The following is a 14,466-nucleotide window of genomic DNA, read 5'->3' as shown; positions in this document are numbered from 1 at the left end:
GCCGGCCATGAAGGCGGTGAGGATGACCTTGTCGTCATTCTCCGCTACTTGAAGGGCCTCGGTGTTGAAGCGGGTGACGAAGCTGCGGAGCGACTCCCCCTCGGTCTGACGAATGTTTAGGAGTTGGGTGACTGGGTATCTCTGACGCTGGGCCCCGATGAAGTGGCTCAGGAAAGAGTCACTGAGGTGTTGGAAGGTAGAGACGGAGTCCGCCGGTAACTGGCTAAACCACAATCGTGCTGATCCCTTTAGTGTCACTGGAAAGGCTCGGCACATGATCTCGTCAGGGAAAGCATGGAGGATCATGAGGGTGCGGTAGGTTTCCAGATGGTCGACTGGGTCCGTCGTGCCATCGAAGGAGTCAATGGTAGGCATTTTGAACTTGGCGGGCAACGGTTTGTCGCGGATGGAGGCAACAAAAGGCGAGTTAGCGGTGGCTGAGGGCTTGTGCTGGATGTTCTGGATGACCCCTTGTAGTTGGAGTTTCATGGCTTGGAGTTCTGCGTTCCAGAGGGGAATGTTGTCGCCATGGTCGGTCAATGGGGGCTGGACACTGCTGGCTTCCCCCTCTGGGGCTAGTGGCACGACCGGCGGGCGTGGAGGCGGGGGTGGTAGGCTCACATTTGGAGGAGGAGGGGGTTGTAAACCTTCTGGGTTGGGGAGGTTGGGGGGAGGGGGTTGTGGAGCAGTGTGGTCCGGGGTTCTTTCTTGGTTGGGTGGAATGTCTGGAGGTGGAGCAGGGAGGTTTCTTTGGAGCAAAGCATTGATCAGGGCCTGGTTTTGCTCGACCATGCGTTTAATACTGTTAGTAAGTTCGATGATGTACTGTGGTGGGTTGTTTGGATGGGAAGGGTCTGTTTGATGATCGGTAGTATTATGGTGGGAGGCCATGGACCTAGTCGTGACCATACACCTGGACGGGTGAGAGGAAAAAGGTAATAGTGAGAAAGGAGGGCTCCGGCGATAGCGAACACAACTAGCGCACGGATAAACCACAAGTTTCCCACAGACGGCGCCAACTGATGACCCTATCCGTCCCGGGTGGATGGGTCGTGCTGGTACAGGCTCTTCAAGTTCCGGTTTGGGGTGGTGATTCCGTCAAATGACCTGCATGCAAGTCCAAAGGGGAACGGGGCAGTCCCCCAGTGAACCCTCAGGCGTGAGAATTAGTAGAGGAAGAAGAAAATGTAGAGAGAGAGATGGAGAGATAAAAAACTTAACATTTCTCTTGTCTTCCTACTCTTGCTTATATCCTTTGGTAATCATTTCAATGTCCCTCGTGATGTGCCCCCCTTCCGCCGAAAGCCTGTGCCGTAGCTTACCTTGTTCAGGGCGAGGGGGCTCTGTTCCGACGGAGAGGTGTTGTCGTAATAAATGCTGTGATGGGATGCATTAATGGTGATGTGTTGTGGTAATAACTCTGCAGATCTTTGTCTGCTGATGTGGCCCGTGTTCCACCTGCCATGTGCCCGAATGCCATTAGCCCCCCATGTCTAGATGGCCTCCAGCTGTCCTGGGCTTTGCCAACCGGGTTATGCTATTGATCCTAAGCGATGGGTTCGAGGTGGTTTGCTGTGGGCCGTATGCCTCGTGGGCTACCCATGTCAATAGATATTATTAGTTAATGAGAATAAGGAACGAGGGTGCAAGAAAACGTATCATCGTAGCATTATGATTCAAAAAATTGAAACCAAAAAAAAAAAAAAAAAAAGTTACAGAACGAGCGGCGCGAAATACCAGGCGTTCCGCATTTACCTGGTGGCAAAAGGTCATGACACTTAGGGTTGTTTTGAGAAGTTGGTAAAAAGCTGGCTTTTAGCTTTTTACCAAGCTTTTTAGCTTTTTTGAAAGTGATTTGGGAAGTTGGTAAAAAGCTGGCTTTTTGTTTTTTAGTTTAATATTTATTTATGGTGTCAAATCAAATTAAAATGACCAAAATACCCTTACCCAACATAAGAGATTTATTTTTTTATTTTTTTTTCATACGCCCTAATTTGTAATTTTATGCCTGCGTTTTTGGCACTTGCCAAATGACTTTTCTGGCGTTTTTGGCAGCCACGTTTTTGGACATTACCATGTTCCCAAAATGGCACTTAGTAGCTATAACTACAACTAAAATACTGTTCACACAATCAATCAATGAAACCCATTTTAATAATATTAATGGAGAGGCTTCTCTTTAACAAAAATGCTAGATGCTCCAAAAATTCTATCAAAAGTTTTACCAAATGTCTCACATAGGTGTGGGACTCACATGGGACCCACATTGTGTGAGTCCCACACCCATGTGAGACATTTGGTAAAACTTTTGATAGAATATTTAGGATCTCTAGCATTACTCTCTCTTTAATCTTAGAGTGGCCGGTGGTTTATCCGATTCGTAAAATTCGTCTAATCCGTTCAACTCATATATAAATAGACGATTTCACAGACATAATGTAAATGAATACAGTTTGAAATATGACATGTTTATGGATTATAGACGGATTACGAGATTAACAATTAAATTTCATTTCACAATTACCTGGCTACTTTATGAATACTCCACTCTAATTTAATCAAACTATTTCTCTATCATTGGTTTAGAGCAATATCAAGTTTTTGGTTTCCTGATTTCATATTTTTTGAAGATAGATATATTGTGATTATTGAGGTAATTTAAATTTTAGTTATATTTTTTTATTATTTTTTAGATTTTGTAATTAGTAGAATTTTTTTTAATAGTTTTGAAACTTTTATTTGCGACTTTTGGTTCATAAAGTAGTGAATTTTGGTAGGAAAAAGCCGTTGCATTTTTAGCAAAAAATTAAATGTGGCAAAAAATGACTCTGTGGGACTTGATTAAAATTTGATGCAAGCTTCGATTTTTTCATTTTTTGACAATAAATTTAGCTCATGTTCAGAGGAGAGGGGATTTGGTGAGGTCCAAGCACTTCTTAACTTTGACAAGCCTTTTGATTTCATCTAAACACGTTAACTCAACTATGACCGACGACATGATACTATTAACATGAACACAACTTGTTTAAGCCGTCCACAAATAAACACACATTTTGTGCTAAATCTATAATGACAATATTAATGAGTACTCGTTTGGTAATTTAGCTATTTTAATAAAAAAAAATTTGTTGGCCTTTTTACTATTTTATGAGATGAAAAAAAATTATTTATTTGAAATGATTTGTAACTTTTTTGTAATTGAATAGATGATTGTGAAAGAAAAAATAATTAATTGATGTGTAAGATGTGATATTTTATTTTATTAGTTATTTAATTTTATTTTATTTTTTATTTTTTTTAGCCAAACTCCAACTTCTCAAGCAACACTTTAATATAACCAAAAAACTTCATAAATAAACAACAAAAAGTAGAAATTAAAATAACTACACGAATGATTAAAAATATAAATCCCCAAAAAGTATGTTTATTTATGGAAATAAAATACAAAATAATTTACAAATGTGTGACAAGGAAATGGGTCCAAAATATGAAAATCAAGTCTTAGTTTTTACAAACTTTTTGTTTTTATGTTTATTTTTTGTTTTTTTTGTACAAGTAACATGGTTGTTAAGTCATGATTTTTTTAAATAGCTAGATAAATATTTCAAAATAGCACAAAATCCAATAAAAAATAAAGGGAGCTTTTTTGATAAATCCATTTTCTAAGAGTTTTATTCCATCCAACCCATATTCTTTTTGACTATTCCATTAGGTCCAATTTGAGATAAGAAGACCAAAATACCCTTTTCATCTACTTATGTTCCATTTAGTTCACATTATTTTCTTATACTTCAATAAGTCCTATGGGTGACATAATTACCAAAATACCCTTAATGTGAATGTTCACACCGTCAACGTAAATGTTCATATCGTCAATGTGTAGGGGCTCGGCCCATGTCGATCCTCGTGGGTGCCCGGAAAAATTCGAGTCGGGTCGGGCCTGCCCACAGGCCAAAAAAATAGGCCCGGCTCGGCCTGTTGATAATATGAATATTCACATTGACAAGTTAACATTCACATTGATAGGAGTGTAAAATTGGCCTGCGGCCCGTGGGCGGCCCGAAACCAGCCCGCCGCCTGGAGCGGGCCCGGACCGGCCCGTTCACAATGTGAATATTCACATTGACATATTAACATTAACAATAACATTGACAAGAGTGTAAAATTGGCCCATGATCCGTGGGCAGCCCGAAGCCCGGGCCCGGGTCGGGGCGGGCCGGGCCCGGGTCGGGGCGGGCCCGGCCCGTTGACAATGTGAATATTCACATTGATATATTAACATTCACATTGATAGGAGCGTAAAATTAGCCCACGGCCTGTGGCCGGCCCGAAACCCGCCCGCAACTCGTGGGCTGCCCTGGGCGACCCGTTGATGATGTGAATATTCACATTGACATGTTAACATTCACATTGACAAGAGTATAAAATTAGCCCGCGCCCCGTGGCTGCTCGAAACTAGCCTACGGCCCGTGGGGCGGCCCGGGGTGGGCCCGGCCCGGCCTGTTGACAATGTGAATATTCACATTACATGTTAACATTCTCATTGATAAGAGTGTAAAATTGACTCGCGTCCCATGGGCGGCACGAAGCCCGTGGGCGGCGCGGGGCGAGCCCGGTTCGGCCCGTTGACAATGTGAATATTCACATTGACATATTAACATTCACATTGATAGGAGTGTAAAATTGGCCCGTGGCCCGTGGGCGGCCCGAAACCCGCCCGCTGCCCAGGGCGGGCCCGGCCCGGCTCGTTGACAATGTGAATATTTACATTGACATATTAACATTAACATTGATAAGAGTGTAAAATTGGCCCGTGACCCGTGAGCAGCCCGAAGCCCGGCCCCGGGCCGGGGCGGGCCCGGCCCGTTGACAACGTGAATATTCACATTGACATATTAACATTCACATTGATAAGGGTGTAACATTAGCCCGTGCCCCGTAGCTGCCCGAAATACGCCCACGGCCCGTGGACGGCCCGTGGGCGGCCCGAGGCGGGCCCGACCCGGCCTATTGACAATGTGAATATTCACATTGACATGTTAACATTCACATTGATAAGAGTGTAAAATTGACTCGCGTCCCACGGGCGGCCTGAAGCCCGTGGGCTGCCCGAGTTTGGGTCCGGGCCTACCCCGGGCCGCGGGCGAGCTTCGGACAGCGGACAAATTTTACACTCATATCAATGTTAATGTTAACATGTCAATGTGAATATTCACATTGTCACGGGTCGGGCCAAGCCCGCCTCGGACTGCGATCAGGCTTCGAGCCGCCCACGGGCTGCGGACCAATTTTACACTCCTATCAATGTGAATGTTAACATGTCAATGTGAATATTCACATTACCAATGAGCCGAGCCCGCCCCGGCCTGAGATCAGGCTTCGGGCTGCACACGGGTCACGGGCCAATTGTACACACTTATCAATGTGAATGTTAACATGTCAATGTGAATATTCACATTGTCAACAGGTCAGGCCGGGCCTGCCCCGGGCCACCCACGGGCCGTGGGCGGGTTTCGGGCAGCCACGGGGCGCGGGCTAATTTTACACTCCTATCAATGTGCATGTTAACATGTCAATACGAATATTCACATTGTCACGAGTCGGGCCAAGCCCGCCTCGAGCTGCGGTCGGGCTTCGGGCCGCCCACGGGCTGCGGGCCAATTTTACACTCTTATCAATGTGAATGTTAACATGTCAATGCGAATATTCACATTGTCAACAGGCCGGGCCGGGCCTGCTCTGGGCAGCGGGCCGGCTTTTGGCTGTCCATGGGCCGCGGGCCAATTTTATACTCTCATCAATGTGAATGTTAACATGTCAATGTGAATATTCACATTGTCAACGGGCCGGACCAGGCTCGCCCCGGGCCGTCCATGGGCCGCGAGCGGGTTTCACGCCACCACGGGACGGGGGCCAATTTTACACTCCTATTAATGTGAATGTTAACATGTCAATGTAAATATTCACATTATCAACGGGCCGGGCCGGGTCGGCCCGCCTTGGACTGCTGTCCAGTTTTATACTCTTATCAATGTGAATGTTAACATGTCAATGTGAACATTCACATTGTCAATAGGCAGGCCGGGCCCGCCCACGGCCCGTGGGCGGGTTTCGGGCAGCCATGAGGTGCGGGCTAATTTTACACTCCTATCAATGTGAATGTTAACATGTCAATGTGAATATTCACATTGTTAACGGGCCGGGCCGGGCCCGCCCCGGGCTGCGGGCGTGCTTTTGGCCGCCCATGGGCCGCGGCCCAATTTTATACTCTTATCAATGTGAATGTTAACATGTCAATGTGAATATTCACATTGTCAATGGGCCGGACCGGGCCCGCCCCGGGCCGCCCATGGGCCGCGGGCGAGTTTCGCGCCGTCACGGGACGGGGGCCAATTTTACACTCCTATTAATGTGAATGTTAACATGTCAATGTGAATATTCACATTGTCAACGGGCCGGGCCGGGTCGGGCCCGCCCTAGGCTGCTGTCCAGTTTTATACTCTTATCAATGTGAATGTTAACATGTCAATGTGAATATTCATATTGTCAACGGGCCGGGCCAGGCCCGCCCCGGGCCGCGGACGGGCTTTTGGCCGCCCATGGGCCGCGGCCCAATTTTATGCTCTTATCAATGTGAATGTTAACATGTCAATGTGAATATTCACATTGTCGACGGGCCAGACCGGGACCGCCCCGGGCAGGCCATGGGTCGCAGGCGGGTTTCGTGCCGCCACGGGACGGGGGTCAATTTTACACTTCTATTAATGTGAATGTTAATATGTCAATGTGAATATTCACATTGTCAACGGGCCGGGCCTGCCCCGGCTCGCGGCCGGGTTTCGGGCCGCCCATGGGCCAATTTTATATTCCTACCAATGTGAATTGTAAAATATGAATGTTTACATCATTAAATTGCTAATCGTTCAAAAAATATTTATATGGGTATCAAAATTAAATATAAGGGCATAAGTGTCCAAGAAAATAGTGTAAATCAAGAAAATGGACTTTATGAAATAAAACTATACATACATGGGACTAAATGGGTTAAAAAATTCCTTCATGGACTTCTTGGGTTAAAACACTTCTAAATTGGACTTATCAATAAAAATCCCAAAAATAAACACACATGAAGACACGATATGTGATTTTGTCTATATGTCAAGTGGTATATCTCTAGGGATGTAAATCTGGTCTGACCCGACCCATGTCGGGCCTTGCAGGCTCTCGTCAAAAATTCAGGTCGGACCGGGCCTGCCCACAGGCCAAAAACCTAAATCCAGGCCCTAGCCTAGGCCTAGGGGTATTCAGGCCTTGGGTGGCCCAGTGGGTCAGGCCTCGGGCTGGGCTAGTGGACTTGGGCTAGCCTCGGGCATGGGCCGAACTTGGGCGGGCTTGATCAGTTTTTTTTAATTTTTAAAAATTTTTTCTACCAAAAGTTTATTATTTTCCACTACAAAATACACTCGGCCTTGGGCGAGCCGAACCCTAAGTGGGCCTTAAACTGCTTGATGGGCTAAGCCACCGGCTGAGCCAAGCTGGTCAGGCCCACTAGCCGAGTTGAGCTTCAAAACGATGGCTCAAGCCCTAGCCTAAGGGTTCGGGTTGGGCTCGGGCCTTGGCCCAAGCAGGCCTAAACGAGCCGGGCCCATCTCAGACCGAGGGCGGGCTTTGGGCCACCCACAGGTCGCCAGTCATTTTTACATCTCTATGGTGTCGTTTGGTAACACTTACGTTTTCAGTTTTCTGTTTATATTTACAAAAATTTTAAAAACTCAAAAAAAAACTTGTTTGGTAAAATTTTTGATTTATAAATCAGTGGTCTCAGTTTATAAATTTGGCCAAAAAATGAAAACACAAAAAATGTGTTTCCATTTTAAGTTTTCAGTTTTTTTTTTTTTTTACCACCCAACACTAGCCACCACCCGCCACCATTTTCCAACACCGTCTTCCGCCACCACCACCTATCGCCCACCCCCCACCACCACCTACTACCCCACTAACCACCCACTTACCACCACCAACCACCACCCGCCGCCGCCACTAGCCACCACCAGCAACTACCCACCACCAGTCACCACCCACCTGCCACCCACTCGCCACCACCACTACCACCACCACCCACCACCCACCTGCCATCCACTTGCTACCACCCATCACCCGCCACTGCCATCCACCGCCCGCCACCACCACCACCCGCCACCTACTTGCCACCACCACTAACTACCCACCAGCCACCACCATCTACCACCTGCCACCACCACCCACCACCCACCACCACCTTCACTCATTACCCACCCGCCACCCACTTGCCGCCACCACCCACTACCACCACCACCACCACCACCACTACCCACTTGCTACCACCTACCACTCGCCACCGTCACCCACCCACCCACCACCACCACCACCTGCTACCTAACCGCCAGCACCGCCATTCGCCACCCACCTGCCACCATCACCCACCACCTGCCACCACCGCCATGACCACCCACTCGCTACCACCCACCACCCGCTACCGTCACCCACTCATCCACCATCACCGCCCACCACCCACCATCACCACCCACCACTCACCCGCCACCACCCACCCCCACCCGCCACCCGCCACCCACTTGCCACCACCACCCGCCACTACCACCCACTCGCTACCACCCACCACCCGCCACCGTCACCCACCCACTACCACCACCCGTCATCCACCTGCCACCACCACCTGCCATCCACCTGCCACCACCACCACCCACTCGCTACTACCCACCACTCGCCACCGTCACCCACCCACCCACCCATCCACCCACCACCATCTACCCACCACCCACCGTCACCACTTTCCACCACCCTCTTCCGCCGCCACTTGCCATCACCTGTCGTTTTTCACTCTTTTTTATATTTTTAATTTTTTTTAAACATTTTGTCAATTACCGAACGCGTTTGTAGTTTATGTTTTTCTAAAAATAGACAAAAAATAAACAAAAATCAGTTTATAAAATTTTTATAAATATAAACTGAAAACGTAAACGTTACCAAACACATCCTATATATCTCATATGCATGTCTTGTGTTTTAATTGATATATTTATTTGTATATAAATTAATATTTTTGTATTATCCAAAAGAAAAACGATTCATTCCCAATTGAGGGCTTCCAATTTCACTTCCAATGTCGTGCTAAGACTCACGTGAAGGCCTACCCACATTCCTCCGTCTCTCTCTCAAACTTTATTCTTTTATCCACATCATTAAGGTGATATTAGAGAAGTTTAATTAGGAGAATATAACAAGATGGTATTAAAAAAGTCATGCAAAATAGTTCATAAATAACTCCAAAAATTGGCAACAACCTTCAAATGGTTTATGCGAGTTACTTATATTGGTTTGATATTGTTTCTCATCAATTTTTTATATTTTTGCGTATCGTGTAACATATTTTTGTCAATAATTAAGCAACCTTGATTAGTAAGGTCATGTTTGAAATAAATTAAAAAAATTAAAAAATCAAAAAATTATTAAAAAGTTAAAAAATTTATACTATTCGAGGGTAGTTTGTGGGGAAAGTCACTATGGCAAAATTATTATTTTGACTTTTGAATTCAACTACTAAAAAAGTCAAAAAGATAAAATGGTCATCTTGATTTTACTACAATATTTTATTACACATTTTTTTGTAAAAAATCAAAAAATTATCTCATATTTACATCTTTTTTTCTCTATTTTTGTAACTAAAAAAAATTAAAAAATATATCTATATAACACATCCTAAATAACTATTAAATTGTGTTAAAATTTCTACTCTTACTAAGAAGTTTTAAAAAAGGAATAAATAATTGTCATAATACCATTCACTACGCGTGTCAAAGAAAGATTAACAGTTGCAATGACCAAAATATCACATATTGTAGTTGTAGTAGTTGAGAATCTTTAGTATCTCCAAGAAAAATTCACCATTGGAAAAAAGTAAATCCCACTCACACTCGGGCATTGGCCAAGTGCTCTTTATATAGCTGTTTCTTGTGGGGTTTGTTTAGAATGATTTAAATATGTATATTTTTTGATTTTTTATAAAATATAAATTAGATTTGAAGTAATATGATAGAGATGTGATGTAATTTAAATAAGATGATGTGATTTAAATAGGATAATTAACTTTTTGACTTTTTTATATTATGCCAAATTAGCCATAGTAAAAATATTAAAGGTTAAGAATTTGAGTCAACGGATTATTTTAATTTTTAGTAATTATAGAAATCTTCATAAAAAATAATCTTTCATAATTTTCAAAATGATTTGAATCATTCATATCACTGTTAGAGATAGTAAAAAAAATTCAAACATATCAATGGTCAAAACATCAATGGGAATCGTGGGGATCCTCATTTGTGGAGTTCCAAACATTTTCCTTTAATTTTTTATGATAATTGAATTACTAACTCACTAATTTTGGGTTATTCTGGAAAGTAAGTTAGAAGTTAATTTTTTTATTTTTTTATTTATTTTTTTTAATGTGTAAAAAAATTAGAAAAATAATGTGATTCAAAAGAGATCAAAAGCTAAAAAAACTACTTTTAACCTCTTTTCAAAAAAGATCTCCTTATAATGTAAAAATAATAATAATAATAATAATTTTGACTTTTAACCTCTTTTTAAAAAAGAACTTCTTATTGCTTAGTTAGAGTTTTTCAAAAATACTTTTCAGAAAATTTTATTTTATCATTTTTCCGTGTTTTTTTTTGTTTTACTGAATGTTTTTAATATTTTAAGCAATTTTTTTAATTTTTCGCCAAAAGTCAATTTGTAGTCGCCAAAAATCAGTTTTTAAGTTTCCCCGACTAAATTTTTTAATCGCCGGTTTGGTCACTGGAAAACGGTGGCGAAAAGGTATTGACGACTAGAAAAACTTTTAGTCGCCAAAAACTAAGTCTGTAGTGACTAAAACTTTGGTCGCCAAAGCTCAAGTATATTTTTTAAATTATACATTTGGCGGCTAAATTTTTAGTCGCCAATGGTCAATTATATTTTTTTAAAATTATACATTTACCGACTATTTTTTTAGTCGCCAATACTCAAGCTTTTGGCGACCAAACATTTTAATCGCCAAAAGCTTATTTGTGAAAAAAAAAATTACCCCTTTGCTCTTCCGAAGTTTCGAATCATGAACCTCCCACACCATAAACCTTATACAACACACTCTTTTCATTACGCCTCCATAACACCATATAATTATATATGCAACATATATTATTTATATACTACATAAACCCGTATTAATATAAAAGTATATATATAAACATAATCATTTTTTATTAAACATAATTTATTTAAAAATAAATTATTTAGTAGAAAAAAAGAGACCGCTTTTGGCGACTAAACATAATTTTAGTTGCCAATTTTATACTTTTAGTTACTAATTATTTTTTAGTTGTTAAAAAATAAATTTCTCGCGCTAAAATTACCACTTTTGGCGACTAAACTTCTTTTTAGACACCAAAAAGCTCACTTTTGGCTACTAAACATGTTTTTAGTCGCCGAAAAGCTCACTTTAGGCTACTAAATTTTTTTTAGTCGTCAAAGGGCCTTACTTTTGGCTACTAAAATGTTTGTAGTCGGTAAAAGCCTCACTTTTAGCTACTAAACATGTTTTTAGTCGCCAAATGCCTCACTTTAGGCTACTAAATTCTTTTAGTCGCCAAAGGTCCTTACTTTTGGCTAATAAAATTTTTGTAGTCGGTAAAAGTCATATATTGGCGACCAAATAGATTTTTAGTCGCCAATACCTATACATTTGGCTACTAAATTGTTTTTGTCGCCAAAAGTCTTCACTTTTGACTACTAATGCTTTTTTAGTCGCCGAAAATGCTACTTTCAGCGACGAAAGGGAATTTTTTAATCGTTGAAAATGCTTTTTCTTGTAGTGTACCTAACATAAATATACCTAAAAAGTAAAAAAAATTTGAAAAAAATCTTTTAAAAATTCACTAAATACCAAAAATACAAAAAAAAATACGATAATTCAGTATATTTTTTTATATTTTTATGTATTTATTAATTTTTTTCACAAATTTTTTACTTCTTAGATATATATAAGTAATGTGTATTTAAAAAAATAAAAAAAATATTTAAAATTTTAAAAATATTCACTAAAAACAAAAAAATACAAAAATTCAAAAACTTAATTTTCAAAAAATTTAATCCAAAAAATTCAAATCAAACACAGAGTAATGAGAGGAAAGTAAGAAGGACAAGCCCAACCAAGTTACTTCACGCTAGTGACATTTACATCACCAACCAAAAACACAAGCGTATGGAATGAGAGGGCAGCAAAATTCAAAAATACCTCCATTAAGCCAAAGAAGAAGAGGCAATGAGTGATTAGACTGTTGTTGTCCTTGCGCTTCAACGAAGTAATAATAGAAAGCTCGACCCGCCGACTCATTGAGTGTGACATACCCTCCATACTGAGTGAACTCGACATTCGGTTGCCCCGGCAATCTCACAATTCTATCTCTCTCCTTCAGTCCCTCTTGTGGATAAACCTCAACTCCACCAACATGTCGTATGGCCTCGAAAAGGCTCGTGTCGATCGCAGAGTTCTTCTTCAACTTGCCTCTGTACAGATCGTCAAGAACTTCACTCTGTTTCTTCCCATGGCTTATATCAACAAATAAAGAGATTGAGAGAAAGAAGAAAACTAACAAACAGGCCTTATTCACCATTGGTTTTCTCTTTCTTTCTCTCTTCACAAATAGCTAAGAGGTTTTGGATACAAAATATGTGTGTTTATATATAATTTGGTGGAAGAGTTCAATGTTTATATGTAAAAGTCTCAACAAGGAAGGCTAGGATCGGATAATACGAGCAAGCATCCGCTATTCCTAAATATTCTTATTTCTGTCTCAAATTACTCATAATCATTAGATTATATGAGGATTTTAAGATTTAAAAATCTTAATATATATCCAATCATTGTGAATGATTTGGAAGAAATTACGGGAATACAAATGTTTAATCTCAATATGGCAAAGCATGATCAATAACCTATCATTTTGTGACACGTGAAGATCAGAAGGGATGGGCTATGAAGAACATGATCTCACGTGATTGGTGTTCTTTATATTATATTCGCTGTTATTGGTTCATACACCGTGTGGTTCTAGAATTTAGAAAGAGGCGTGGAGAGTGGGCAAACGGCTAAATGAAAGATGCTTTTCAATGAGTCACAAATTTTGACTTAAACGTCCAAGTCATTGTAATTTCTTTTTATTTTATTTTATTTTATTTTAAATAATTAGTTTTTAAGAAATATGATAATGACATCCATTTATATATATACAAGAGGGTTATAAATATAGAAAAGTTTTCGTTTTTAATTACCAATATTCAAGGGTAATTTTAATTTACATAAATGATAAATATATCCCACGAGGTTTATAAAAAAATATAACTTCTTTTTTCATCACATTTAGGAAATTATATTTTACTATTAGAAGTTTTCAATCACATAACAAATGTCCACCTCCATTAATAAACTATTAAATCAAATTAACATACTGCATGATGTAAGTAATAAATTTTTTTTCTTCCAAAAAATACATATATTAACATTTATAAAATAATACACTTTTTTTCCCCATCTCACCTCCTTTATTTTTTATTTTCTCTCAATTAGTAACACCATTTTGACCAACCATCATAATGTTCTTACTCTTGATCAACACTACCGTTATTATTGTATACAAGTATTTGGTATGTCGCAGAGGAAGATTGAAGAATATTGTAGTTGCTGGTAGAGTGATTTGGTGAATAGTGGATGAAAATGAGTAATATGATAATTTTATTTTAATGTTAGAGGATATTTAGATAATTTTATTTTTTCTGTTAAGTCAATTGAATGACAAATTCTAATAAGAAAATATTTGTAATTTTCAAAACATAAGAACAAAATATGTATTTTTGGAAAACATTAAGGGTTGGAGTTGTAATTTACCCTTTTATTTAATAATGAATGACATTAAATATTGACATTTACTTCACAATATCTCATATTATGGTTAGACCCAAGACATCTTGAAAGTAATTTTTTCATAAGGTACTCATTCTCTTGAACCAACTATGTTTTAATTAACACAACTTTAATATTTTTCTCATTTTCAAGTCTTCATGACCTTGGTCAACCCTTTAAGATTTAAGTAATGTTTAATTATGATTGTGATTCTTTAATTATGATTAAAAACAAGAGTAATGCTAAAGACCCTAAAAATTCTACCAAAATTTCTACCAAATGTCTCACATAACATTTTTGTAAAAATAATTTATTGGTTATGAGACAATAAAATGATATTAAGTGGCAAACTGACATTAAAATGATTTTAAGATCACAAAATGTCAAGGTTTAAACACAAATGAAAGGAGGATGGTGGAACTCGGTGATCATTAGAAGGCCACCAGGATATCAACATGTTCAATCAAGGG

At 40.1% G+C, this 14,466-nt stretch overlaps 1 protein-coding gene across 2 annotated transcripts in view; it reads right to left on the bottom strand.

The window, feature by feature from the left end:
- LOC114304594 (serine carboxypeptidase-like 40) overlaps positions 1-13,118 on the bottom strand; it is a 41,359-nt gene extending 28,241 nt beyond the window's left edge. For both annotated transcript variants that reach the window (XM_082915724.1, XM_082915725.1), the window contains exon 1: positions 12,332-13,118. In XM_082915724.1, the coding sequence (XP_082771850.1) occupies positions 12,332-12,710 (379 nt within the window). In that variant the 5' untranslated portion in view covers positions 12,711-13,118. The remainder of the gene's footprint in view (positions 1-12,331) is intronic.
- Between the last annotated feature and the right edge of the window lie 1,348 nt (positions 13,119-14,466).

The sequence above is a fragment of the Camellia sinensis genome, chromosome 2 (assembly GCF_055761805.1).
Source record: "Camellia sinensis isolate YWXY chromosome 2, ASM5576180v1, whole genome shotgun sequence".
Taxonomy (NCBI): domain Eukaryota; kingdom Viridiplantae; phylum Streptophyta; class Magnoliopsida; order Ericales; family Theaceae; genus Camellia; species Camellia sinensis.
This window is presented reverse-complemented; position numbering and strand designations above follow the sequence as displayed.